This window comes from Gopherus evgoodei, chromosome 3, assembly GCF_007399415.2.
Source record: "Gopherus evgoodei ecotype Sinaloan lineage chromosome 3, rGopEvg1_v1.p, whole genome shotgun sequence".
Lineage (NCBI taxonomy): Eukaryota > Metazoa > Chordata > Testudines > Testudinidae > Gopherus > Gopherus evgoodei.
The window spans coordinates 180,572,691-180,600,378 of NC_044324.1; the positions used below are offsets into that span (position 1 = coordinate 180,572,691).

Sequence of the window (27,688 nt, forward strand, 5' to 3'; positions counted from 1 at the left end):
GAACATGCAATAAATTATGCATCCATGTGATAAATGCATATCGGTTCTGCAAATTATCAAGCATCTTTGACCATTTCACCTCACTCTTGCTCACTTATTCATCTTACCCATCCTAGATTACAAACCTCAAAGCAGCTTCATAAAGTTTCCATTATTTTTAAGTCAGCCTGTTACACAGGTGGTTTTTCCTTCTTTTCTTCCTGTTGAAGTATAGAATTGTCTTGCTCTGCTCCCCAAGCTAGATTCATCCCAAGCCAAGAATTGGCAGTATTTAATTCTGTACTAGTAATGGGTTTGAGGTCTCTTCTCACTACTCTGCATAAGTAGAAATGAAACATTTTAATACTATTGGGAAAGGGAGATTGAAAGTTTTGACCTTTTAGGTATAGAAAAATTGGCTTAAGGTTATTTTAGAGATGTTTATGGCTCCTTCTGAGTCCTCTACAATTGGACTCATGGTAATAAGTAGAGCTCTATGTTTTTCGCAAATATGAAACACAAAATAAAATTAAAATCAATAAAATTCACCCTACAGCAGTGGCTCCTGTCCTGTTGGACTGGGCCTGACTCTTGCTCTGGGTGTTGCAGCCTAGCATATGTGGTCGCAGAATTGCTGAGGTTTGGCCCTGCCACTCCGCTGTCATGGTGATGAGATGAGTGGGGAAATTTAAGTGAATAGCATTGCAACCTGGCACATGGCCACTCACTCAAATCTGGCCCAGCCACCTCTTCATCACCACAATGGAGACCTGAGTGGTGCTGCCACCCTGTGCACCAGATTAATGCAGAGCAGGGATCCAGACCCATCCTGCAGGATAGGGTCTGCCAACGTGAGGTGGGCTTGCCCTGCAATCCCCCCCACGCCTTGGGGGATAAAGTAGTTATTCCACGTAGATAAAATAGTTAAAACAAAAATTCAAAATTCCCAAAAAATTGCACATGAAAATTATTTTAAAAATATTTTTTTCACAGGGCTCTAGTAATAAAGCAGAGACTTTATAGTCAGCGGAATAAAAAAAACTCAAATGTTTTGAAAACTGATTAAAACACCTGGGCAATGTGTGGCATATACTGAATATATGGTGCTCTAGTTTAAAGATTTTTATCAGCATTCATTGGAATGATCTGCATAATTTATGAATGGTGAGGTCACAACCTCAAACTCATGCTGATAAAACTTTTATTACATACGTCACAGGCATTCATGTATATATTATCTGTACTGATTCCTATCACTGTAACTGCTGGTTTTTTTGAGCTGGAAGTGTATCACTTTGAAACTTTCCTGGAGGTATAGTTTAGAAAGCTTTCTCTGAAGAAAAAGCTGGGTCTGAAGCCCTGTCTGCTGTTGTCCTGAAAGTTTGTTAAGCAGAATCATAGTTAAAACTATACTGCTGTATATAACTGTGCTAATGGACTAGGAAGGTATCTACACTTGAGAAATAACTGAATTTGGCATTGGATTAGACACCAGCTGCCACAACCTTTCTCGTCCCTAAACTGGTGTTAAATAATCCTACTAGTGTGGATGTGGTGAACAGATTTCAAAATTCATTGTGACAGTGTGCTAAACAATTAATTTTGCTCTCTGTTGTGCTTTGCTGTGATGAGTATTGAACTGACTTCCATACTGCCAATGGAACAGCCATTTAATATTCACTTTGGGGGAGAGCCAGGTGATGATGCTGTCATATTTGTCATTAGGTGTCAAATAGAACAGGTTTAATAGGGCCATAGCCAAGAAAGGGGCATGTACAATGGTTTAAGATAGAGGGCATCTCTGTCTATGTTGACCAGGGAAACCATGCCAGCGAGAACAATAAGTAAGCATAAGACTTCTTAGGGCTTGTCTACACACTTTACAGCGCTGCAGCTTTCTTGCTCAGGGGTGTGAAAAAAACACACGCCATAGCGCTGCAAGTTTCAGTGCTGTAAAGTGGGATTGTAGACAGTGCGCCAGCGCTGGTAGCTACTCCCCTCATAGAGGTGGATTTTTTATAGCGCTGGGAGAGCTATAGCGCTGAGAGTGACTGCACAGCCACGACGTTGCTAGTGAAGACGTACCCTTGCTAATGGCCTTCTCTTTTTAATGTAGGTTAGACCTAAAGTCTGTATTCGACTTCTCAGCTAGCTTAATTAACAATATTTTAAGCAAATTCACTACCACAAAATGATCCTGTAAGCCTAGGTTCTTAGTACCTACATATTTTCCAGATCTGTTTTAATCTGCAAAATATATTCTTATACAAATATAGCAGAGATGCTACCAGCTTGAAAAGAGCTCTGTGTAAGCTTGAAAGCTCGTTTCTTTCACCAACAGAAGTTGGTCCAATAAAAATGTAACCTCACCCACCTTCTCCCGCCAACTTTACTGGAAACTGCTTGAATAACTAATTTCATGCTTATTGATCCATTTTAGCTTTCTTAATATCTCTGCAAATAGAGGAGTCAGTTGTATTTTCTTTTTCCAGGTAGCTTTTATTATACTTTTAATAGTGATACCCATATCTCTTTCAGAGAGAGAAAACCTTCCTTAGAAATATTGTCTGGAGTGAGTGCTCTTCAAATGTAGAGGCACAGGTAGAGCACGGCAGACAAGCTCCAAATAAATTTAACCATGTTGTAAGCAGAGGTCAAGCTCTGGCCCTACTGAAGTCAATGGGTATTTTGGTGTTGACTTCAGTAGGACAAGGATTTCATCCCAGGTCTCTCTAAAGGACTTCTCTACACTAAAAGTAGAATTCTGTAATGGGATGCAGTTACATCAGGGCTGCGTTTGGACTGTCCAAATCCTTAACATTATTCAAGGACCCTGATAATGTTCCATTTAACTGTAAACTGGAATTGTTATAATCAGAACAGCAGATAACCATACTGCAACCTACTTTCCTATATTTTTATATGTTGCATAGACTGACTTAAATTACTCTCTCCTGTAGCACCACAGAAGGACAATCTAGTAAGAGAGTTAAGACTAGTCAATGTTGACAAGTTACATGGAGGTGAAAAAAACCACCCCTCCAGCCAACATAATTATGCTGACAAAATTCCCAGTGTAGATGCAGCTGTGTCAACAGAAGAGAGCTTCATCAACACAGGTAATTTAGTTCAGGGAGATGGCATTCTGACACAGACAGAAAAATTCCTTCTATCAGTGTAAGCTGCAGCTATGCTAAGGAGCTGTGCCAGTATAGTCTCTGTAGTGTAGGCATAACCTTAGAATGCTTCCTGTGGCTCCTGCATATATACAAGCTTTATTACACCCAAAATCTAGTACTTTAGCACTTGAAGCTAAAGGGAGTCTTATACTGGTCTACTACCCTGGTGATCTTGTTATATTGCAGCAGAATTGCTCATGCTGCCACAGCTGCTGTTGACTGATAATGGAAGCCATGTTGGGTTAAAAATCTTATTTTAAAAACTCTTGTTACAAAAAAAAATGTTTTTTATTATCATGGAAACAATTTAATATATAACTTCCACTGTTAATGCTTTTTACTTTTTCTGTCTGTGATCTTATTGATCAGTTTCTTGTCTCACTTTCTGATTCTCATATACTATCATAATACCATTTTAAATCTAAGAGAAAACTTTAATCTTACAATTGTATAGCATAGTTCATCTGAGGATCTCTGGGTAGATTGCAAACTTTAACCCTACAATTACCTGTTAGCCAGGGTAAATATCTCAATTTTACAGGAGGGGAAAGAGATACACAAAAGGGTTAAAGGCCTTATTTTCAGAGGTGCTGAGCACCAACTCCTCTTACTGAAGTCAAGAAATAACAGACCCTAACATGACTTGCCCAAGGTCAAATATAGTCTGTGGAAGAACTGAGACTAGAACTTAGATCTCCTGACTCCCAGCTTTGTGCTTTAATTAGAAGACTGCATTTCTCTACCATGTAAGCATACAGTACTACTGAAATGCAGCCACCTTTGGGTGTTTCTGATATTTTTAACACTTTATCTGAGTCTGCTCTCAAGAGAACAGCATCCACAGTTTTATCAGAACATGCAGTATTTCTTTTGAGCCTTCTACACCCAGTGGTTAACAAACTAGATGATATCAGATTTGCATTAATAGCAGTTGTGAAGAGAAAATACATACAGAATTATGAAGCAAGTTAAATAAATGCTGGCTGATTCTTGACACTCTGCTTTTTCTGAATATATTGACTTTTTTGTGTATGCTATAATTACTTGGTAAAATTCATTTAATTAAATACTGAAGAGAATTAAATGTTGCAGCTGGTAGATTCTAAAACAAGTTGCTGGAAATGTGCTATACTTTATTTCCTATCAGGTTGGATAGTGTAGATTTCAATTCACTGGAGTTTTGGCAGTGTGGGAAAGAAGGAAACCAAAGAAAGACTTATCAACCTGATACCACTGAGACAGCAGAGAGGAGTGTCTGTTTGGCAGTGTTTTGTTAGAGAGACTCACTAGTGTTGTGATATTATGAGTAGACGTTGCAAGAGAGACTGGTACGGCTTTTGGGAAAGGGGACAGGAGGGATCTGCTGCTGCTAATAGCTTCAGTTTAGAATGTCTCAGATATGGAAATATTGCGTCCAAAAAAAGTGGTGTTTGGAATAATGAGAGGAAGAAAATGCAGCAGCAGTGTAGTCAGGGTGTGGGAAACATCATGTTGGTTTTGTGACAGCGAGGAGCTATTAACCAGGGAGAATTGAGGAGGGAGAGAGGCATGAGTGACATAGCAAAGGAACAAGAGAAAATGCAAGAATGAAAAAAGGTCGTTTTTAAAGAGTCGTTGCCTAGCATTTCATAATGCTATTCGGACGCCTCCCAACTTTCCCTAGAGGGCTATGCTGTTTAAAACATTACACAATCAGCCTTAGGTTGTTATGTTACCTCAAATTCTTTTCAGCCTAATGAATTCCATGTTTAAATAGCAGGGAAACGTCTGCTAAAGAAAATAAATGCATAGCACAGCGCGAGAAGGACAAATGAAAGGTGCAGCAGAAAACAGAATCTATTATAAAAATAATTTCACTTCAGACTGCCTTTTTCAGGCCACAGAGATACAGTTGTCTCTTGCATTTACTTGGGAGGCCAAGGCGCACGCAGCAGTCTTATATAAGAGAAGCCGAAAGGCACTTACATTAGAGAGTCCACTAATGAGAGTAGAGAGCATTTGTTCCCTGACCTTTCCTTTCCTTCCCTCCCCCCTCCCCCAGGCTTGCTGAGGCTAAAACATGCTCTCTGAGAAAGGGGAAGTGAGATAATGGGGATAGTAATTGGTATAGTGAAAAGGGTGGCATTTTTTTAATTCGCAAGATGTTTAGTGAGCAAATTAGTTAGATAAGAGGCCAGGTTTATGGTGAAACCTATGCAGCTTCACGCCCTTTAGGCCATAGTTTAACAATTAGTGATCCTCTTCATACATTGGGTGTGTGTGGGGGAGAAATGTTTCTAGGAAGCACTTCATAATAAGCCACCTGTTTTTAATACTTTGACGTAAGATTGGTTCTTTGGTCCCACTAATGTAGTTAAATGTTAAAGTTACTGGACCATCTAGAATCCAATTTAGATATACTGACACAAGCACCAAAATTGGGAGGCCAAGCTTGAAACCCTGCAACAAGGTAACAAAGACATTGTAATTGTCACTCCCATAGAAAATATAAAGAAAACTACCAATCCACTTATCTTGTCATCCTGAAAGTTCAGAAGGCAAGAAGTGTGCCTCCCCAGGAGTAAACAATGTAGGCTATATGGAAATAGTTTTAAATTTTAATTCATGTTTCTGAATCTACTGCCAGCATTCTGGCTTAAAACAGTTAGCTTGTTTGTGGCAGTTTAGGAAGGTAGATTAGATTGGCTTCAATACTGGTATAGCAGTCTCGAAAAAAATCCAACCGTTATTGCTTTATGTAGAATTGTTGCATGTCGTGTCCCATAATAATCATAAGAATAGTTGGTTAACTTTGTAAACAGCTGTGCCATAAAGTTCTCTGATTTTGCCCCCAACATTGTAAAAGACAGTGATTTTTAAATGGCTAACCTACTATAATCTTAAAATTGTCCTTTATTTCTGGGGGCAACTATGGATATTCTAAAGCACACCCACATATGCAACTACCTAACCCTGCTCAGGTAGGCAGGATTTGGCTTGTACCATAAAACAACAAAAATGGTTTTAATGGTGTCACTGGGTAATACCTTCTTGCCCTCCCCCTATCTATCCCTCCTGTCATGCATCCTCATCTTTAGATCTCTTTATACAGTGAGCTCTTCTATTTATATATAAATATTAATCAGATTTATCTCACATCATTGCTCGTTAAAATCTTGTAGCAATATTTCAGTACACTTATACACTGAAGATTTAGCATTTGAGTAACCTGCTTTATAAATTCCAGACAGATAGAGCAGCTTCATTGCTGGGCATAAAGAGCTATTTGTTCTGAGACACAGAGGAGCTATTAATGCTAACTACATCCTTCACAAATCTCAAACCCCAAAGAAATTCCTTCCCGGAGAGGGTAGAAGAATCTTCTCAGGGTGTATGGTGTTGGGGTGGGTTTGTTTGTTTTTTATCCATCAATTCTATTGTCCGTGGATCATTTTATAGGAAAAAAGGAATTAATACCACACTACACCTTCTCCTCCCCCCGCATTAACCCTTTGCACACTGCAGAGGTGTGTGGGCTCTGTGCAGCCTCGATTATGTTCTGCAGTTTCTAGGTACTGCTGATTTCTTTGTCCTTAGCATTCATTTGACTGGTGATCTGGAAAATTCCACTGTTTTGAAGGTAAAGTATTATTTGAGTTGTAAATGAGGGAACACAGAGCAATTTAACAGTTTTATTCTGTTCTTGTGTATTTTTGAGGGAAAAGTGGGGGGCTTTCTTACATGTAGAATGACTTTAATAGATTCAGTCACATTGTTCTGTTCTTTCTTTTGGTAGGATTTTTCCAATTAAAGATGTACCTGCAGAGCCTGAAGCCCTCACTGATTGGCTATATCAACGATTCATTGAAAAAGAGGATCTCTTGTCACATTTTTACAAAACAGGTAGCATGTTGTCTCCCTTAAGAGAATACTTAATAATGGTTTGCGTTTCTATAATGGCTTTCATGCAAGGATCTCAGAATAATTTTAAGAAAATGTAATTACTATTCATAATGCCCTTATGAAATAGACATTTGTTGTCCATGTTTTATGTCTGGGGAAAAATATATAAAATAATGAATCGTATACAGAAGATAGATCAGGAGCATCTGTTCTTCCTGCCTCAGAGCACAGGTGAAATTGAAAGGTGACAAATGCAAAGCTGTTAAAAGGAAATCCCATTTTCAGTCACCACATACTTAGACTATGGAGCTCATTGCCACAGGATGTCACTAAGAGCAAGAATTTAGCACGATTCAAAGAGGGACTCAGTCTTTATACATATACCAAAAGAGTTAATGCTTACAAGTTTTGGAAGTGATATAAAACTTCGTGCTTCAGGGCTTAACATTTTTAATTAATGGACGTTAAGATGAGGCTTCCATGGGGGGCAAATTAAACCACATCCACTGTTGGTTCTTACACCTTCCTCTGATGCATCTGGTAACTGGCTACTGTTTGGGAAAGGATTATGGACTAGATGGACAGTGAGTCTGATCCAGCATGGCATTTCCTATGTGCTTATTAAACTGAAGCACAAAGAGGTTGTGACTTACAAGCATTCACAGCAGATCAGTGACATTAGAACTCGGGAGTCCTAGTTCAAGCACCAGACTCCCCACACTCCCTCAAAATGTGAAGGAATATTGTAAATACAACAGAGCATACAATGAAGTATCCTAATTGAAGACCGATCACAGAGTTCCAAACAAATTATGGGACACTGGTGATATTACTGAAGGGACACTAGGAAGTATCACACATTTTGTAACTTCATTTTTATATGCACTCTCCTTTGAAAATAAAGCTGGGGATACATTTCCTCAAGGTTTTTATCCTCTTCCATTTGACAAACATTGACGTTTACCAGCTGTCCTCTTACAGCCCCATGTTTTTGTACTGTATAGAGAAAAGATAAATTAATCATAAGAAAAAAACAACAGTTTTGTTAGTTTTTATTTTGAGGGGCTTTGGGGTTTTTCCTTTATAGAAGTAGATGAGTGAAAAACATTGAGTTTCATTTAGACATTTATATGTAGGAAAAGAAATGTATCAGACGGTGATGTTACCTAATTAGAATGATTAGATTTGAAATACTGCAAATTATTTGCCTTTTTGTAGGAAAACAAAGCTTCTTTGTTAAATTTCTTATGCAGTTGCCTAAAACAGTCATCCAGTCAGCCCACTCAGTTAAGTTCAACATTCCAAAGTGTGTCTATGGTACAAAGAGATTGGATTATTCATTGTTAATACTAATGGATGATCATTTCATAAAACTTTGGAGTATGTCATAATTATTTGTAAATACAGTGGGTGCTTGAAATATTAGTAAAATCTCATAACATCCTACTATAATAGGTCATGTGCACCTCACTTTGAGAAGAATAACTAGCTTTTTGCCTTATCAGACTCATCTGACTCATCAAAATACTCAAATACAGTGGGTATTTATATCCAGAAACCTCTCTATTGGGTCAGATCCTATGATGTGTTATATGTGGGCAGACCTTGCACTATTACAAAGTCTCTGACTTCATTGGAGCCCTATGTGGATGAGGTACATTGCAAGATTGGGGCCTTAGGCTATGTCTGCACAGCATTTTGTAGGGAATGAGTGTGACTCTCCCAGCCCAGGTTGACAGACTCAGGATAGTGGGGCTTGTGCTGGTGTTCTGAAACCAGCAGTATAGACAGTGCTTTGAAGTTGTGGCAATGAGAAACCTAAATGATTTGATTAGCTAAGAATTAGCAAAATGAAAACCTCCTAATTCCTTGCTCAAAAACTATTAGGACTAAGTACATTCACATATGTAAACATTGGTTTTTCTAAATAACATTTTATTCCGAAGAGCTAGATTATAGTTTATTAATTGATGCTTAGTATATTATCAGTGGAAGTAGTCATAAATTAATACACCCTGGAGCAGACCCTTAGCTCGTCTAAATTAGCTTAATTTAGTTATGACAGTTTACACAAGTGGAGGATTTGCTTCCATAATTTTACCCTGTGATGCCTTACTGCTCTCAGTTCAGTGACAGTACTGCCAGTAGATCCTCAGGCCAAATGTGAAGGGAATGTCAGAGCTTCGGTGAAGCACTTGCTTTTTTTGTTTGTTTGTTTTGCTGCCACATTATATGTCACTGTGTGTACTGCAACAGCTAAGGTTGTTTCATCATTTTCGCTTTCTTTATAAACACTATTTTAGTGATTCATATCTCAGCGTGTAAAGCTTTCCCCAGACTGAATTTTGGCATGCAATAACTTTACTCAGAAGCAAGTTACTGTGGAGTATTAAAAACAGTAGCCCAGGGAATTATCAGTGTTTATTTAAAAAAAAAATTACAGTTTGAAGTTTGTAATTTTGTTTTTAACTGCAGTAATATAATTCAAACTGTTTTAAACTAAAAAAGACAAGCAATCTGTAATATCTATTCTCTATTAGAATGTTTTTATTTGGAGAGAGCGGGTGAAATTAATCTTAAAAATAATTGAAAGCACACACTTTTTGCAAAACTTTCCTTTTTGCTGACTAGGTATCAAGCACTCTCAAATCAGAGTGGAGAAACTCTCTATCATATAACCCTGGAGCACTTTTGAAGAGACTTTGTTGAGAACTGGGGCAGGAGAGAGAATTGATTATTTGGGTAGGGATGAATAAGAATGAGTGAATGCAGTGGTGAGTGGGTAGATAGATGTGCAAAGGGTGAGTTGTGTGTATAACCAAATCTGAGTTGTTGGTGAATAAATGGGGTGGAGATGTTGTCTTCTGAGGCCACGTCCACACTACAGAGTAAAATTGAAATTAATAAAATCGATTTTATAAAACCTGTTTTATAAAATCGATTTTACGCATCCACACTAGGGCACATTACTTCGGTGGTGTGCGTCCATGATCCCAGGCTACCATCGATTTCCGGAACGGTGCACTCTGGGTAGCTCAGTAAAAGAATGGGACCAATAACTTCGATTTCTGTCCACACTAACCCTAAATCGATATAGTAATATTGATTTTAGGGTTACTCCTCTCGTTGAGCAGGAGTACAGAAATCGATTTTAAGTGCCTTGTAGTGTGGATGGGTACAGTGTTAAATCGATTTAACTCTGTAGTGTGGACCAGGCCTTAGAGAGAGAGATTCTCTCCAGACTAGTGGGAGGTAATTTGGTTTATATATGTCATAGTGTGTGTGGAAAGAGAGAGAAGCCTTTTCTACATTAAGCTTTTTCTTAAACATTTCTATGGGTGCAGTTCCACCAGAGATTACAAATGTGGAAGCAGTAGTATGTATGTATAAACTCACTGCAATGTCTAAATCTATGCTGTTTGTAAAACTTAATGTGGAAAGGTCAAGTTGTACTGGTATGACTTTCCTCTTACATCCATCCACTTCTTTTAGACAAAACTTAGTGGTGCTCCCATAATGCTCCATGCAAGCACTTCTGATTCCTAGTATCATGAGAGGTTTTTTCAATACCAGTTTTGCACATGAAAAATGGACAAGACTAATTCACAGCTGCCAAGTTTTGTGCAGCTCTGATATTTTATGCAAATTATTTCACGTAGTAACTTGCATATTTGCAAATACCTTGCATATGACTGTAAAGTTCAGTTTAAGGTCAACTTTATCCTGCCCCAAGTTGTGGCAGGAGTAGGACACAGAGCTGTGCTAAACTTGGCAGTTATAAGGCTTTAGGCATGCATAGGGTGGGCAAGAGGGAATGGAGTCTAGGGGTTCTGGGATAGGCTGCAGTCGGCTATCTAGGATTGCTGGGTTATAGATTGGTGTGGGGGTGTCTGGGAGAGAGAGAGATCTGGCTAGGGTCTTACTGGGAGGCATGGGGTCTGAGGTGTCTTGGAGTGTCTGATTGGAAGAACCTGAGTGTAGTACTGAGTCCTCTCACCTTCTGTCCTATTGGTCAGCCAACACCTGCTGCTGTTCTGTTCCTACTACTCAGAGCCAGCATTGGGAGTAGCCAGAGGAAAGACTAGCCGGCCACTTGCTGGCCTGAATGCAGGCTCCATAGTAGCCTCTAGTGGCCATAGGCATGTTTGCAACTCTCGCTTGCAGCACAAGCCCAACTCAGGCCTGGTCTACACTACGTGTTTATACCGATTTTAGCAGTGTTAAACTGATTTAACTCCGCACCCGTCTACACTATAATGCCCTTTAAATCGATATAAAGGGCTCTTAAATCAGTTTCTGTACTCCTCAACGAGAGGAGTAGCGTTAAAATCGGTATTATTATATCGGATTAGGGTTAGTGTGGCTGCAAATCGATGGTATTGGCCTCCGGGCTGTATCCCACAGTGCACTACTGACTGCTCTGGACAGCTATCTGAACTCGGATGCACTGGCCAGGTAGACAGGAAAAGCCCCGCAAACTTTTGAATTTCATTTCCTGTTTGGTCAGCGTGGAGCGTGACCATGCAGAGCTCATCAGCACAGGTAACAATGCAGTCTCCTGAGAATAGAAAAAGAGCTCCAGCATGGACCACACGGGAGGTACTGGATCTGATCGCTATATGGGGAGAGGATTCAGTGCTAACAGAACTCCATTCAAAAAGACTAAATGAAAAAACTTTTGAAAAAATTTCCAGGACCATGAAGGAGAGAGGCCACACCAGGGACTCAGTGCAGTGCAGAGTGAAAGTTAAGGAGCTCAGACAAGCCTACCAGAAAACCAAAGAGGCAAACGGAAGGTCTGGGGCAGGGCTGAAAACATGCCGCTTCTACGCTGAGCTGCATGCAATTTTAGGGGGCTGCGCCACCACTACCCCCCCTTGTGCTTGGATTCCGTGGTGGGGGTTGTAATCTCAGCCGTTCCTGAGGATTATGCGGACGGGGAAGGTGAGGAGGAGGAAGAGGAGGACAAGCTTGAGGAGAGCACACAGCACTCCGTCAGCCCCAACAGCCAGGAGCTTTTTCTGACCCAGACGGAATTACCGTCCCAGTCCTCCCAAGCCACTAGCTCAGACAGTGAAGCCATGGAAGCGATCTCTGGTGAGTGTACCTTTGGTGAGTGTACCTTTGTAAATATAAAACATGGTTTAAAAGCAAGCTTTTTTTAATGATTGATTTGCCCTGAGGGCTTGGGTTGCATTCGCGGGCAGTAAAGTTACTGGAAAAGTTTGTTATGTCTGGGGATGGAGCGGAAATCCTCCAGGGACATCTCCATGAAGCGCTCCTGGAGGTACTTCAAAAGCCCTTGCAGAAGGTTTCTGGGCAAGGCAGCCTTGTTCCGTCCACCATGGTAGGACACTACCACGCCATGCATGTAGCAAGTAATCTGGTATCATTGCATAACAAAGCATAGCTGCATATGGTCCCGGTGATTGCAGGCATTCAAGAAACATCCATTCTTTATCTCGCTCATGGTAACCTGGTTGAAATTCAGGAATTTAATTAAGGGGACAGAGATGGCCTTTTTCCTACAGGGGCGTTTGCCTGTTGCTTACAAGAAATCCTTCCTTGCATGTAGCCAAGCAGGGGGAGGGGAGGAAGGATAGCGCTGAGCTTTCTCATGTTTGGCTAGCAGGAATCTTCCCAGCTACTAGCCACGCGGTGGAGGGGAAAGGGGGTGATTAGCAGTGATCTTCCATGATACCAGCCATGCGGTGGGGGGAGGGGGTAAAGTGATCATCCTAGAGAATTGGAGGGGGGGGGTGGCTTCTGTGAATGGAAGTGAAGGCTGCTGAAGCCAAAAGACAGTGGCTTACCATGGCCGCATGCAAGCTGAATTCTGATGCCCAGACCTGTGCCTGTGAGATCTGTAACACCAGAGCCCAGGCACTCAAACTTAAGATGCAAAATGCGACCTTGTAGTGAAATCACATGTGCTGTGTAAGGTGAATAGTGTTATTCACTGTGAAAGAGTATAACCATTGTTCTGTAAAATGTATCTTTTTAAATACTTCTCTCTCTTTTTTCCCTCCCTCGTGCAGCTGCACATTTTTCAAGCCTCCCTACTCCATCTCAAAGGCTAGCTCAGGTAAGGTGGAGGAAGAAGAGGACGCGAGACTAAATGTTCTCTGAAATCATGGAAGTAACCTGCAATGAAAGAGCTCATCTGAATCAGTGGAAGGACATGGTATCAAATTACAGGAAAGATGCCAGTGAACGTGAGGACAGGAGAGACACTCGAGATGAGAGGTGGCAGCAGGAAGATCAGCAGTGGCAGAATGAAACACTGGGGCTGCTGCGTGATCAAACTGACATCCTCAGACGTCTGGTGGAGCTTCAGGAAGAGCAGCGAGGTCACAGAGTGCCGCTGCAGCCCCTGTGTAACCACCCTCACCACTCACCATGTTCCATATCTTCCTCACCCAGACGTGTAAGAACGCGTGGGGGAAGGCTTTGTGCACCCACCCACTCCACCCCCGTGGACAGCCCAACCAAAAGGCTGTCATTACATTGAAATGATTTTAGTGGCCTTTTCCTTCCCTCCTATCCTCCTCCCAAACCGCACCCTTGCCAGTTCTCTTCCTCTTTTTATAATGAGCTTTTTAATAAAGAATACATGACTTTTAAACAATAGTGACTTTATTTTCTTAAGCAAGCTGTAATCGAAGGGGGAGGGTGGGTTGCTTACAGGGAATGAGTCAATCAAGGGGATGGGATTCATCAAGGGGAAACAAACACAGCAGTCACACCGTACCCTGGCCCTTGATGAAACTCGTTTTCAAGGCTTCTCTGATGCGCATCGCTTCCCGGTGTTCTCTTCTAATTGCCCTGGTGTCTGGCTGTGCGTAATCAGCGGCTAGGTGATTTGCCACAGCCTCCCACCCCGCCATAAAGGTCTCCCCCTTACTCTCACAGAGATTGTGGGGTACACAGCAAGCAGCAATAACAAAGGGGACATTGGTTTGGCTGAGGTCTGAGCAAGTCAGTAATGTGCGCCAGCGCGCCTTTAAACGGCCAAATGCACATTCTACCACCATTTTGCACTTGCTCAGCCTGTAGTTGAACAGCTCCTGACCACTGTCCAGGCTGCCTGTGTATGGCTTCATGAGCCATGGCATCAAGGGGTAGGCTGGGTCCCCCAGGATAACTACAGGCATTTCAGCATCCCCAACAGTTATTTTCTGGTCTGGGAAGTAAATTCCTTGCTGCAGCATTTTAAACAGAGCAGTGCTTCTGGAGACGCGAGCGTCATGAACCCTTCCTGGCCATCCCACATGGATGTTGGTGAAATGTCCCTTGTGATCCACCAGTACTTTCAGCACCATTGAAAAGTACCCCTTGCGGTTTATGTACTGGGTGGCCTGGCGCGCCGGTGCCAAGATAGGGATATGGGTTCCATGTATCGCCTCCCCACAGTTAGGGAATCCCATTGCAGCAAAGCCATCCACTATGGCCTGCACGTTTCCTAGAGTCGCAACCTTTTGTAGCAGCAGCTTAGTGATTGCTTTGGCTACTTGCATCACAGCAGCCCCCACAGTAGATTTTCCCACTCCAAATTGATTCCCGACTGACCGGTAGCTGTCTGGCATTGCAAGCTTCCACAGGGCTATTGCCACTCACTCCTCCACTGTGTGAGCTGCTCTCATCTTGGTATTATGGTGTTTCAGGGCAGGGGAAAGCAAGTCACAGAGTTCCATGAAAGTGCTCTTACGCATGCGAAAGTTTTGCAGCCACTGCGAATCATCCCACACCTGCAAAACTCTGCGGTCCCACCAGTCTGTGCTTGTTTCTTGGGCCCAAAATCAGCGTTCAGTGGGTAGAACCTGCCCCATTACCAGCAGGAGCTCCAAAGCGCAGGGGCCCGCAGTTAAGGAAAATTCAGTTTCCATGTCCTCATCACTCTCGTCGCCGCGCTGCCGTAGCTGCCGCCTCCTCCTCGCCAGGCTTTACAATTCATGGTTCACCATAGACTGCACAAGAATGCGTGAGGTGTTTACAACGTTCACGATCGTGGTGTTGATCTGAGTGGGGTCCATGCTTGCAGTGCTATGGCGTCTGCACAGTTCACCCAGGAAAAAAGGTGCGAAATGGTTGTCTGCTGCTTTCACTTAGGGAGGGGTGAGGCTGTACCCACAACCACCCGCGACAATGATTTTTGCCCATCAGGCACTGGGCTCTCAAACCAGAATTCCAAGGGGCAGGGGAGACTGCAGGAACTATGGGATAGCTACGGAATAGCTACCCACAGTGCAACGCTCCAGAAATCGACGCTAGCCTCGGACCATGGACGCACACCGCCGAATTATTGTACCTAGTGTGGCCGCGCGCAATTGACTTTATACTATCTGTTTTATAAAACCGGTTTATGTTAAATCGAATTTATCCCGTAGTGTAGACGTACTCTCAGTGAGTGAGATTCTGGCAGAGATGTGGGCAGACACAGGATTGCCAAATGCAGGATTGTCACGTGAGATGACACTTGACGGCCACACTGGCTGGAGAATGTTCACACTGAGTGAAACTAAAGCAAAGACTTAAATTCAAAGAATTAAAGAGATGTGTTTTGAGATAATGATCATTTTGGGAGGGAAAGCATTTTGACAAATAACAGCTAGAAAAATCCATGTTGGGCCACCTAATTGTACTTAGTTCTTACCAGTATGGAAGGAACACTGATTTAAGTTTTCCTCCTCTGTAGAGACAGAAATTGTACTGTAGGAAATTATATTCTGAAAAATTACCACCCTAAGGCAGACAGCCAATGGATTCCTTGTAACCACCATCCTTGTCAGCACAGTCAGTGCTGCTAAAGAATACTGCATTCTGAAACTATAGCTCTTATTGCGGAAGGATTAACAATGTTATTTCTTGTCTTCTAGGAGCATTTCCTCCTCTTCAGGGTCAAGCAAAGGCTATTTCCCGAGAGATGACCCTCAGCAACTTGTGGCTAATTGTCATACAGTCCCTTGCATTTTTGTCAGGCATTATCTGGTACTGCATCCTTCAGTATTTTTATCATTGCCTATTTTAGAAGTTGAAAGGGACCTGAGGACACTTTGAGAAGCCAGGCTCTTGCAAATCTGCATCATGTTTATATGTGCAAATGTGAATATACAAGAGTAAAGGAAAATGCTGGATGGATTTTTACCCCTTTTAGGGGTGATTTTAAACTCCACTGAAAGTGAGGATCAGTAATATCGTGACCTGATGATGTATTTTAAGAACTGTCTGTATTTTTAAAAAGTGTATACCCCCCACACTCTGAAGCAAATTCAGCATTTGGACAAGAGGTGCAATTGTACAACCACCATAGAAGAAAGTCTGCAATAAGAAAGTTCTAATGCCACAGGTATTTCTCAGCATTGTAGTTCAAGCTCAGAAAATTGAGCAACTTTGTTTCTCCAGTAGTCTGTGCTACAAGTTGTGTGGTTAGAGATCCTTCATTTGCAAAAACTCAAGTTTTACTGCTGGGATCAGTTAAACATATTCTGCAGAGCTGGTTATGGTATTTTAACTGCTCCTTGATCAGCCATTGTTGTATTAGACACACCATTCCTAAGGACAACACCCATGTGAGAGCCAGTGTCAGCAATGTTTTTTTGGGAGAAAACAGTGCTCAGAAAGGTGTTTCAGTATCATAATGTGTTTAAAAATGATGTGCACCTGATAAATCAGCCCATTACCATTGAACATCTGCCATATTCCAGTGTATTCCTTCTTGTGAGGGAACTTCAAAAAGTCACATCACTTGATTAGTTCCCTTTTGTGTTTAAAATGTGTTCCATACATTGATGACTGTCTTTTTGCAAAATGCACTTTTAAAGATGAAAATACAGTGAAGGAAAGGTATATAGCTTAGGGGAAAATGGAAGCTTTATCTATAGCAACTTGGAATCTTAAGAGGCATTAACTCTCCTGCTGCCCTTTTGTGTTGGATACCAAACTTTAGCCAATTTGACAGTTTTATAGCTTACAGAGACCTTTTTTTCCATTTGTTGCAACAGCACTAAATACATTTGTGGCAGGGTTTAAGCAAATTATTGCCAAATCATCAACACTTTGTTTAAGAAGAATATTAGGAAGCTGGTGTCTTTTAAAAAAGTGGGTATAAGTGCTGGCCTTAAGCTATAGGAAAATGTTCAACCTACTTTTTAAAAAAAAAAATAGTAACTACAAAGAGGGGAGTATTAACCTGCCACCACTCTGAAAGAGTCAGTCTCACTAAAAGAAGAATTAAAAGGCAGCCTGGCACAAAACAGATTTTCCGATGTCTGGCTTACAAATCATTTGATGGGAAGTCAGCGCTGTGGGTTCTCACTTCTGGCAGGTTTAGTTGGCATCATATTCATGTGATTACAGAGATAAAAAGAACTATTCCTAGAATACCATTACTCTTTATGAGTATAGACCATGTAGTCAGAACTTAGAGTTACTGTGGTGTATTATCTTTCATGCCTTGTAACTGAGAGCAATGTAAGCCCACAGTAGTTGTCTATGTTGAGTTAGTGGTATAGATTCTCTGTTTTTCCTTAAGCTTATGAGAACCAGTTTTTGATTAGTGTACAGAATAAAAATATAAAACATAGCTGAATATTTTCCCTTTTGCTTGGGGGGGAAACAAACCAAAAAAGGGAAAGATGTGAATTTTCCCTGATTTAATGGGGAAAAAGTGGCCTAGTTAAATACACCAAAAAATACAATGACTTCATCATAAGGTAACTCAGTGTGGCTGGTAAGAAAATGATGCATTATAGAAGATCAACTGAAATACCTCATTGACTATTATGATACCACTACAGATGAAATGCAGAAGACAGTGTTAATGTTTAGCTTAGTGTTCAATGTAAGCTGCCGTTTTCAAACTCAACTTCCTGCTAACTAACACCCACAATGCCCCCTACACACTGAGCTGAATTGCAGCATAAGAATGAAATCAATCAAACAAAATACTGCAAAGGCCAGTTTGGAACATGAGACTTTTCCTTTACGCTTTAATCCATTCTTGTTAAACTAGAGCTGAAGTAAGCAATGTATTTCATCTGCCAGATTTCAGGAGGGTGTACAGGAAGTTCAGTGCCAACCATCATAAATGTGGCTGTAGATAGCAGGCCAGTTCTGAACATGAGTGTACTGGAAATGATCTGCAGAGTTCAAGTGGCAGACTCTTTTTATTGGTCTTACTAACATATGATTTGGTTGGAACTACGTTGTTGTTGTTACCCACATTCCAACAAGTTATTCTGTTTTGACTTGGGAATGAAGGGGTTGATATGAAAAGGGAAGATTGTGTCTAAGTAAGTTGAACAACAGTAGCATGCATCAGACTACTGTTCATTATAAACTTGATACCGCATGCAGAGAGTATATTGCTTTTCTAATGCAGTATGGTGTTTCCAGTGGCCTAGGGTGACACACTAAGTACTCACGTGCTGCCTAATGAAATAGTAGGAGTGAGCAATAGTGTGCTGAGATGGGCATATGATTTACCCAGTCCGTTTGGTTATTATTCAACCTGTTCCCTTTTTTTATATTGCAAAATATTTTTGTTTTAAGGCACTGATTGTAGTTTCAATGGGGAGATTAAGTCACATTAGATTGGTTCTCTCCTATCTGCACTGGAAGGTGTGAAGAGAGTGTGTCGTGTCTTAGTATGGTTGAATTAGGTGACATTGGAAAGACACTGCTGTTAGCAATTCTGAGTAGAAGTACCATCCCATCATGGACTTAGATGCTAGTTTATGAAGGAGAATAAAACAGGAGTGATAAAAGGATTTTTTTATTAAAGGAAAAAACATATAAAATATAGGTAATATATAGGAAATATGGTAATTAAGTACCCTGCTGTCTAGACTGTTTGGAGATTAGCAGGCTGTCTTGTAAAATATGCAACTCCGTTGAGTGATAGTTCAGTTACCTGCACCTGGTTAGTGATCATAGCTGTAGTGGACACTTTGCTGCAAGCCACCCAGGGGTTTTCTGTTCAGAACAGTTTTCTCTGGAGGGAAAAATGCATCTAGTAGAAAATTAATTTAATGGCAAAAGTGACTTGCCAAGTTGCAGTATAATAATACAACTTTGAATTGATAGTTTAAGGAGCAGTGTTATGGCAGAATATATAGAACAATGCAGAGTGAAAATATCTGCTGGAAATTTAATTATACAGATTGTGAACTGTTAATTTCTCTACTATAGAACATGAGGGGAGAACTAAAGAGAATTTCTAAAAAATTGCAAATGTTGGTTCCATGTTTTAGATCGTACATCTTTTTAAATGGTTTAATAACCACTTTGTGAACAAACAATATAGCCTTAGTAGTTCAGAGTAGCTGCTTTTTGGATCCCATGATTGATTAACGTTGCACCATTCACAAATTATGGAACCACTATTGTTTTTTTTCCCTTTTCTGACAATCCTTTCCTTATAGGTCCTCTTGTAACTTACAAACCATTCTACCAACTATTTCAGTCATGATCCCTCTTGAAAGAGGGTTTTTTAAGTTGCTTTAGACATATTTAAAAGCCAGGCTTTTATTTGCATTTCTCAGCTGAAAAAAATATATCCTTCTAGAAGTCATCAGATATAAGGTGCAACTTACTGCATCTAAAACATAACTGCTGTTGTGGTGGTATTCATTAGTCACCTGTTTCACAAAAAGATGGAGCTAACTGTCATCTTTTTCTTTTTTTTTTTCTTTTTTTCCCCCTCTCCCCTCATTGCCACAAGTGCTGTGAATCTTTACATCTGTTTGTAGAAAACAATAAGAATACCGAATACTGTGTGTGGCAGGTATTAAACTGGTCCACTTTAGCTTGGCATAAAATTTACCTTGGGACCAAAGCTACTTAAATCTGGGATTTCCAAATTGCAAAACTGTTTGGGAGTTGAGGTTTGGAGTTTGTTTTTTTGGTAGTTGGCCTGAACTACTTTGTGCCGATCTAACAGAATCAAATGGAATAAAGTAACTGTACAAATGAAGGTACTGTACTGTTTGGAAATAATGCAGCCATATGAAAGAAAATGTTGTATTTTGCAAAATTGCATGTGTTTAATTTTTACATTTAATTGTTTTTAAAACAGTTGGAAGAGCAAAATTAAAAAAGGAAAAACCATCTGTACTTGAGTTGCAAGGTCTGCATACATTTGAACATTTCTGAATTGTTTTATTTTGTTGTGTACAACTGTAGGCTACAGGCTGTGATACAGAGAAAATCTTTAAAAGTAAGGAGTCTATGCATTTTACAGTTAAACTTTTTATTTTACCATTGGGTAATAAAACAGTTATACATTGAACAGCTGTTGTGTTACAGTGAGTTGATTTCCTCTAAACTTATTACAAAAGAGTGTTTATTTTGTACAATGAAATTTAGTTTTCTTGATGCCATATTGTTAATGTTAGTGTTTTCCCTCTCCCTGTTGTGTATCTGCGTTTTGTTGTGTATGGTCAGAATGAATGCAAAAACTTGTAGTTAATTACTAAAAGTGATTTTGAAAGGGCTGGTCACACTCAGATTTATTTTACTTATTTCTTCCTTGGATATTTTTATCCAATCTTTTCAACAACCAAGACATTTTTCAGTAATTTAGATACAGGTACCAAAAGAGATTTTTCTTTACAGAGACTAACAGGTGTCACTTTTTGTTTGTGTGACAAAATAAAGTTGCTTTTTCAAGATTCCATGTGTTTTTAATTCTTCTTCGTTGATATATTTTTGTCTGAAGTGGGAGGGTAAGTGTGTGTTTGGGTTTTTTTTTTAATATTAAATGTCCACTGCGTTTACCATGGCAACATCAAGTAGCAAAATTGTGTTTCTGCTCACAGTGCAGCTTGGGTTTTAGTTAATGCATATATGTTATTACTGTATTTCAGTATTAATTTAAAATTACAGATAGCTGCTGTTTCTGGAAACTTGTCTTTCTGTGTCAGAAGCTAATTGTTTGAACTAACAAAAGAAAAAGGTGAGGAGAGGAAGAGCAATTTCTGCAAGTCCTTCCTCCGGCAAAACTTTCTTTACATTCATTGGAAGCCTTGCTGGAGTAAGGACTGCAGAATTTGGCCCAAAGATTCTAGAGCCAAGCCATGCATTTTTCTACATCTAAAATCCTCCTTGAAGTTGATGGAAGTTTAGAGCATGTAAAGAATACTGAATCTGGGCTCTACGTAAGCCATGGGCTGCCTTCAAGCTAGAAAGATGAGAATTCAATTTTTTCCTAGAAAGTGTTGCCATCTTGTATGTTTTTGATGTGTGAAGCGCTCTAATTTTAAACAACTTCAGCTATGCAAAGCAGTATACACAGCACCGTATGTTCCATGGCCCTGGACTATATCTCTTAACAGTAGCACTTACATAGGCCTAGTCTACACTGGCAGGGATCAATCTAAGTTAAGCAACTTCAGCTACATGAATAACGTAGCTGAAGTCGACATACCTAGATTGAGTTGACTGCTGCCGTTCCCCTATTCACTCTGCTGGCGCCTCTTGTGGCAGTGGGGTACAGGAGTCAACAGGAGAGCGTTCGGGGATCGATTTATCGCGTCTAGACTAGGTAACAGAAAAATAGAACTCTTTGGAGTACACTGAGGCATCTTGCACAATCTGTAGAACAGTGCAATGTTTGTAGTTACGTCTACCTCTTCATTTCCCTACTGGGTTTTGTTTGTGTTGTGTTTTTCTGTAATCAGTGAAAAGCGTATAGAAAAAAGGAGGTGAGGGGAAATGTGAAAGCTGAATTTAAAGCACTGCAAGATCCAGTGCTGACCAGCCCTGTTCTCATGTGTTGAAAAAAGCCATTGTTTTTAATTCCTGCTTAATATGAAAATGTTTGGGTTTTTAAAAAAAAATTCCTTCCTTCTGGAAAAAAATGTATTTTTAAAAGGAAAAAATATCCCTCTTTGGCTATGAGAATGTCAGCTGTATAAGCAGGTGTGACCATATCATAACATATTGATCAGATATAAATCAATAAATTTTTACCTCTCAGGACTCTGATAATCTTGTACTTTGCTTTTCTGATAATCTATTAATTTGTCTGGTGGATTCCTGGCTCAGCAAACACCAAGAATTTCAGCTGAGGCAGCAAACAACAAAGGTGACTTGACTGACGTGCGCGCGCGTGCACACACAACACTTACAAAGGAATATCTTTGGCAAAACATCGTGTACAGTGTGAAACTGACTCAAAAACAGTCCTTTCTGAGGCTGGTTCAGTGGTAATACTAGGATGCAAGAGAGATGGGATTCAATTTGCAGTCTCAAGTTTCTCTCCCTGGTTCTTTTCATCCCCTACCTCAAGCTGATAAGGGTTCAGAATGCTGTAAATATAGTGCATTTAACCCATATAGAGGAGAGACGAAGTCTTAGTGCCCGCAATGCATTTCTGAACTGCTACCTCTCCATCTCATTGAGTGTAGGTTTTTTTTTTTTAAGGGAGTCATGGCTTCATGTCAATCTTTAAAGCATGGTGGACACAATGTTGGGACTATGAGTTGAAGGTAAAAATAACTGTAAGAGCCTGACAACTCTGAGAGCCTTGTAACGGGGTCCACTCCAGTGCCTCCTCATGCCCAATATGGGAATTAGCTCTGGTGGCCAGTGTGCCTTGCTCTGGTGGTGCTCTGCCCATCATCTCTTCTATTCCTGGAACCATGTCCCTCTAAGGACTGCGACGACTTCTTCATGACACAGCTCTTCTGCTTTGTTGCACTCTTTGCTCCCCCCATTTTGGGGGGTATGTTCTGCAGTCCGACGGTTCAGCCACTTCCCTCAGTGGCGAAGAGGGAGAGAGATCTGGGCCTGCACAGGGACCCTGTAGATGGCCACCACTTGCTGCTTCCCCTCCGACTCCTTAGTAGATCTCCCTCGGCCAATTCCCTGTGGCCCCAGCACACCTCTTTGCCCTTTCCTCAGGGCCTCAGTGTTTAGCTCCCTGGGTCTCTGCCTTGCCAGCACTGTTCAGTCCATGGTGCTTGCTGCCTTCAGCCTCCAAGGCAGCTGGTGGTCCTCCCTCCTTGAGCCATTTTTTTTGTATGGACCACCCCAGCGCTGACTGGCTGCTGCTCACAGCTGCTCTCTGGATGCCTCCTGAGTAGCCTCCCAAGGGCCTCAATTAACCCCTTAGAGCCCAGTGTGGGGCAGGCGCCCCATCACAGAGCCCAATTGTAGGAAAAATGTGTGACCTGAAAGGGGTCAGCACGGCTTTAACCATTGCACGTTCAAAGGAGAGAACATGCTACTCACTGTTCCTGGAAAGGGACCCTGTTACTAATATCCCTGTGTAGATGCACCCCTTTAGGGGACTTCAGCCCTAGCCATGCATAAATTGACAACTGGATCTATTTTGGTTCTTCATGCCTTTCTGTTTTATCTCTGTTTTCATGCATAGCTACCTAGCTGATGTGATTGTTCTGCCCATGAGAGTGGGGCTGTGATGTTCCATGGAATCTCAAAGATAACTGGTTCTAATATCTTAAGAGGTGGCTTGAAAATGCTTATTTACTAACATTCTTAAACATTTTTCATAACTGAAATTTTGAAACATTCCTTGGAAATACCTGTCAGTTTGAATATTGGAGAGACAAGGTGGGTGAGGTAATATCTTTAGTGGACCAATTTTTGTTGGCGAGAGAGACAAGCTTTTGAGCTTACACAGAGCTCTTCTTCAGGACTGAGATGGGAAATGTACTCAGGATGTAACATCTTAATACAAGTGGAACAAATTGTTTTGCATAAGTAAACAACACATTTCAGGGGACCATTCAAGGTGAAGTGCCTTGTTAACACCTTGTGTGGGGAAGGAAGGGGGAGAAGGCAGCTGTGGGGGGGTTGTTAGAGGGTTATAGATTGTTGTTATAAGCCCATAAATCCAATCCATGATTTTTCAGTGTCTAGCAAAAGCTACGAATTTCAGCTCTCAGGCTCGTCTTTTGAAGGTGCTGTGCAGTTTTCCTTTAGGATGAGGACTGAGAGGTCAGATATGGAGTGATGCTTTGTGAAAAGTTGTTCACCACAGGTGATGTGGTGTTTTTGTCTATCATTTTCCTGTGTGAATTAATTCAGTAATATAGTGATAGTCTCATTTCCACCCACATAGTTATTGGGCATTTAGTGCACTGGATGAAGTACACCCACATGCTGTGATAGGCACATGTAGGACCCATGCATATTATTGATATTAAACATTTTTAAATTAGCAGGAACAGCCATCTTTCACCCAAGAGTATTGAAAGAATTGGCAGAGGTGCTCACTGAACCATTAACGTTGATTTTTTTAATAAGTTTGGAATATTAGGGAAATATGAAAGGACTGGCAAAAAGTTAATATTGTGCCAGTATTTAAAAAGAATAATGGGACGACTGGATAACTATACACTAATTAGCCTAAGCAATCAGTAAATAATTAAAAGATGGTAGCATAATTAAGGCCAACCAACTTAGTGTTATGTGGAAAAAAAAGTCTTGTCAACCAGCTTGATGCTGTGTTTTGATGGGGCTTACAAGTTTGGCTGACAAAGGTAACTATGTTGATGATGATAATATGCCTAGGCTTTTGTACGCATTGCCTTATTCCTATATGGTCTGATTTGTTGTTTTTTTTTTAAAAGAAAGCACTATACAAAAATCAGTGTAGCACATATGAAATGGATTAAAAAAAACTGGTTAACTGATAAAATCTCAAACTAATTTTAACAAAGAATCATCATCATCTTGTGGGGGTACTTCTATGGATCTGTTCTAAGCCCGGTGCTATTCAATATCCTTAGCCATTATCTGGAAGAAAATATAAAATCACTGTTGGTAAAATTTGCAGATGACGCATACAATTGGTACAGGGTAATGATGAGGACAGTCAGTTATCTAGACCAACCTGGATCACTGTTAAGATGGACTCATTTGCACAACATAATTAGCCAAATACAAGCTCCTCCTCTAGGAACACAGAATTATAGGTCACGGTTAAAAATGGGGGACTACATTTACAAGCAGTACTCTGAAAAGGACTTAGGGGTCATGGTAGTATAATCTGTTGAACATGAGTTTCCAGGGCAGTGCAGTAGCTAAGTGAGAACCCTGATCCTTGAATGCGTACATGGGTATAACAAGTAGGGGTTATGGAGGTGATATTAACAAAACCTTTACTGTGCTACTGTCTCCAGTTGTGTGATCCTCGCTTCAAAAAAGATGGTGACAAATTGGAAAGGGATCAGTAATAAAGACCCACAAGAATAATTCAGGATCGTCAAAACCTGCCTTACAGCTTGAAAGTAAAATCTCAATCGATAATTAGTTTCTCCAAGAGAAGTGAAGAGGTGACATGACCAAAGGCTCCATGGAGAAGAGATTGCTGTTAGTAGACTGCTCTGTAATCTAGCGGGCAATGGTCATAACTAGATTCAATGGTTGTGCAGCTGAACCTAGACAAATTGAGTAGAAATAACGCACACTTTAACAGTGAGGGCAATTAACCCTTCGGCTGCCATTTCATTGTACTTCCCAGCAGCAAGTTCAGTCAACTGGACATTATTTTCGGTCCGTGCACATGTGCTCCTTTGTGTTGAGGGGGGACAGTACTACAAAGGAGGAGGCCCAAATGGCATCATCCCTTCCCCAGATTCTGCAAATGCTGCTTTGAGAGTGAGGGCTGCAGAGTGACTGCTCTAATACCATCATCTCCTCCAAATTTGCTGATGGGGGGTGGCTAGTCAACAAGCACTCAGTGGTAGGAGCCCCCATAATTGTAGCAGATCTGCCCTCTGCATGCGATTGGGGGGGTTATGCCCCTGGCTCTTGTGTGAGAAGGACCCTTCCCTCTGGATGGGGCGATAGCTCACCTGCAGCCACCCTGGCCAGTTTAGAACCTCTCTTTCTCCGCTGATGCACCTTCACTGGGGCAGCAGGGCTTGGGTATCCAGGACCATCTCATAACCCTACTGTGAGGCTGGTTAAGCACTGAGCATTGAATATGCTAAGTCTGCACTGCTGCCACCACTGGTGAAGCTACAATGATAGTAAATCATGGATCTTAAATTTTGTCAGGTTAGGCCTGACCCTCCAGAGCTCAGAGCTGAATCTCATGGAGCTTCCTAAGGGAACTGTCATAAACAGATGGTTACGGGTTAATGTCTCTTTTACCTGTAAAGGGTTAAGAAGCTCAGTAAACCTGGCTGACACCTGACCAGAGGACCAACAGGAGGAGAAGATACTTTCAAACCTTGGTGGAGAGAAGTCTTTGTTTGTGCTTTTTGTTTTGTTCATTGTTCGCTCTTGGAACTAAGAGGGACCAGACGTACATCCAGGCTCTCCAAATCTTTCTGAATCAGTCTTTCATGTGTCAAAATTGTAAGTAATAGCCAGGCAAGGCGGATTAGTCTTATGTTTGTTTGCTCAACTTGTAAATGTTTTTTTGCTGGAAGGAGTTTTACCTCTGTTTGCTGTAACTTTGATTCTAAGGCTAACGGGGGGTGGGGGGTCCCTCTGGTCTATATGAATCTGAGTACCCTGTAAAGCATTTTCCATCCTGATTTTACAGAGATAATTTTTTACTTTTTCTTTCTTTAATTAAAAGCTTTCTTTTTAAGAATCTGATTGATTTTCCTTGTTTTAAGATCCAAGGGGATTGGGTCTGAACTCACTAGGGATTGGTGGGGGGAAAGGAAGGGGGATGGTAAATTCCTCCTTGTTTTAAGATCCAAGGGGTTTAGATCTGTGTTCCCCAGGGAAGGGTTTGGGGAAACAAAGTGTGCCAGACACTAAATTCTGGCTGGTGGCAGCGTTAGCAGATCTAAGCTAGTAATTAAGCTTAGAAGTGTTCATGCAGGTCTCCACTTTTGTACTCTAAAGTTCAAAGTGGGGAAAGAACCTTGACAGGAACATTTTCAGTGCAGTCCAAGGTATGATTGCTGCATGGATAGACACATCCATGCTAGCTTTATCTGCCCTAGCATGGCTAAAGTAGCAGTGTAGACATGGCAGCACAGACTTCAGTATGGACTGTACAATCAGTCTGCGGATCCTGGGGACATACATGCATTGATAGCCCACCCTGAATCCCATAGTGCTGCAGCTACACTGCTATTTTTAGCTATGTTAGTACAGGTGAAGTTAGCTTGGGTCTCATGCTGCAGTCACACCTCAGACTGTAGTGCAGACATACCTTAGGGGTAAGTCAACACTGCAGTTGGGCGCGAGCTTCCCAGCCCAGGTAGACACACTTGTTGCATTAGCACACTAAAAACCGCAGTGTGGACATTGTGTCTTGGGTGGCAGCTCAGGCTGTCAAGCCCACCTGGCCAACCCCCCCCCCCGCCAACGCCAGGTCTAAAGTGGGATGCCTAGCCCAAGTCCCCACTCGACCTTCAACATCCACATTGTTGTTTTTATCAGGCTAGCTCAAGCTCTGCTAGCACCATTCTGTCTACCTAGGTGATGACTGTTGTTTTTGCTGGTGGTTGCTCCTCTCCACCCCTTACCTCCCATGAGCGGCAGGCAGAGCCTCCAGGGGAAGAGGCTGAGTGGGGGCAGGTCCTCGGGGCAGAGTGCAGGCAGAGCAGGAGGCGGAATCATGGTCTGGGCATGCAGGGCCCATAAAAGATTAATCCAGCCCTGTGGGTGCTGAGCACCTCTTTTTTTTTTTTTTTTTTTTTTTTTGGTCAGTG

At 41.3% G+C, this 27,688-nt stretch overlaps 1 protein-coding gene across 10 annotated transcripts in view; it reads left to right on the forward strand.

Annotated features, from left to right (window-relative positions):
- LPGAT1 (lysophosphatidylglycerol acyltransferase 1) overlaps positions 1-27,688 on the forward strand; it is a 213,620-nt gene that overhangs the window by 141,773 nt on the left and 44,159 nt on the right. For 4 of the 10 annotated variants that reach the window (XM_030557565.1, XM_030557569.1, XM_030557571.1 and 1 more), the window contains 2 exons: positions 6,934-7,040; positions 15,917-21,457. In XM_030557565.1, coding sequence (XP_030413425.1) covers positions 6,934-7,040; positions 15,917-16,068 — 259 coding nt within the window. In that variant the 3' untranslated portion in view covers positions 16,069-21,457. Of the gene's footprint in view, positions 1-6,933; positions 7,041-9,671; positions 9,896-11,734; positions 11,780-15,916; positions 21,458-26,173; positions 26,215-27,688 lie in introns of those variants that run through there. The other 6 variants (XM_030557568.1, XM_030557574.1, XM_030557572.1 and 3 more) reach the window with 6 other exon arrangements.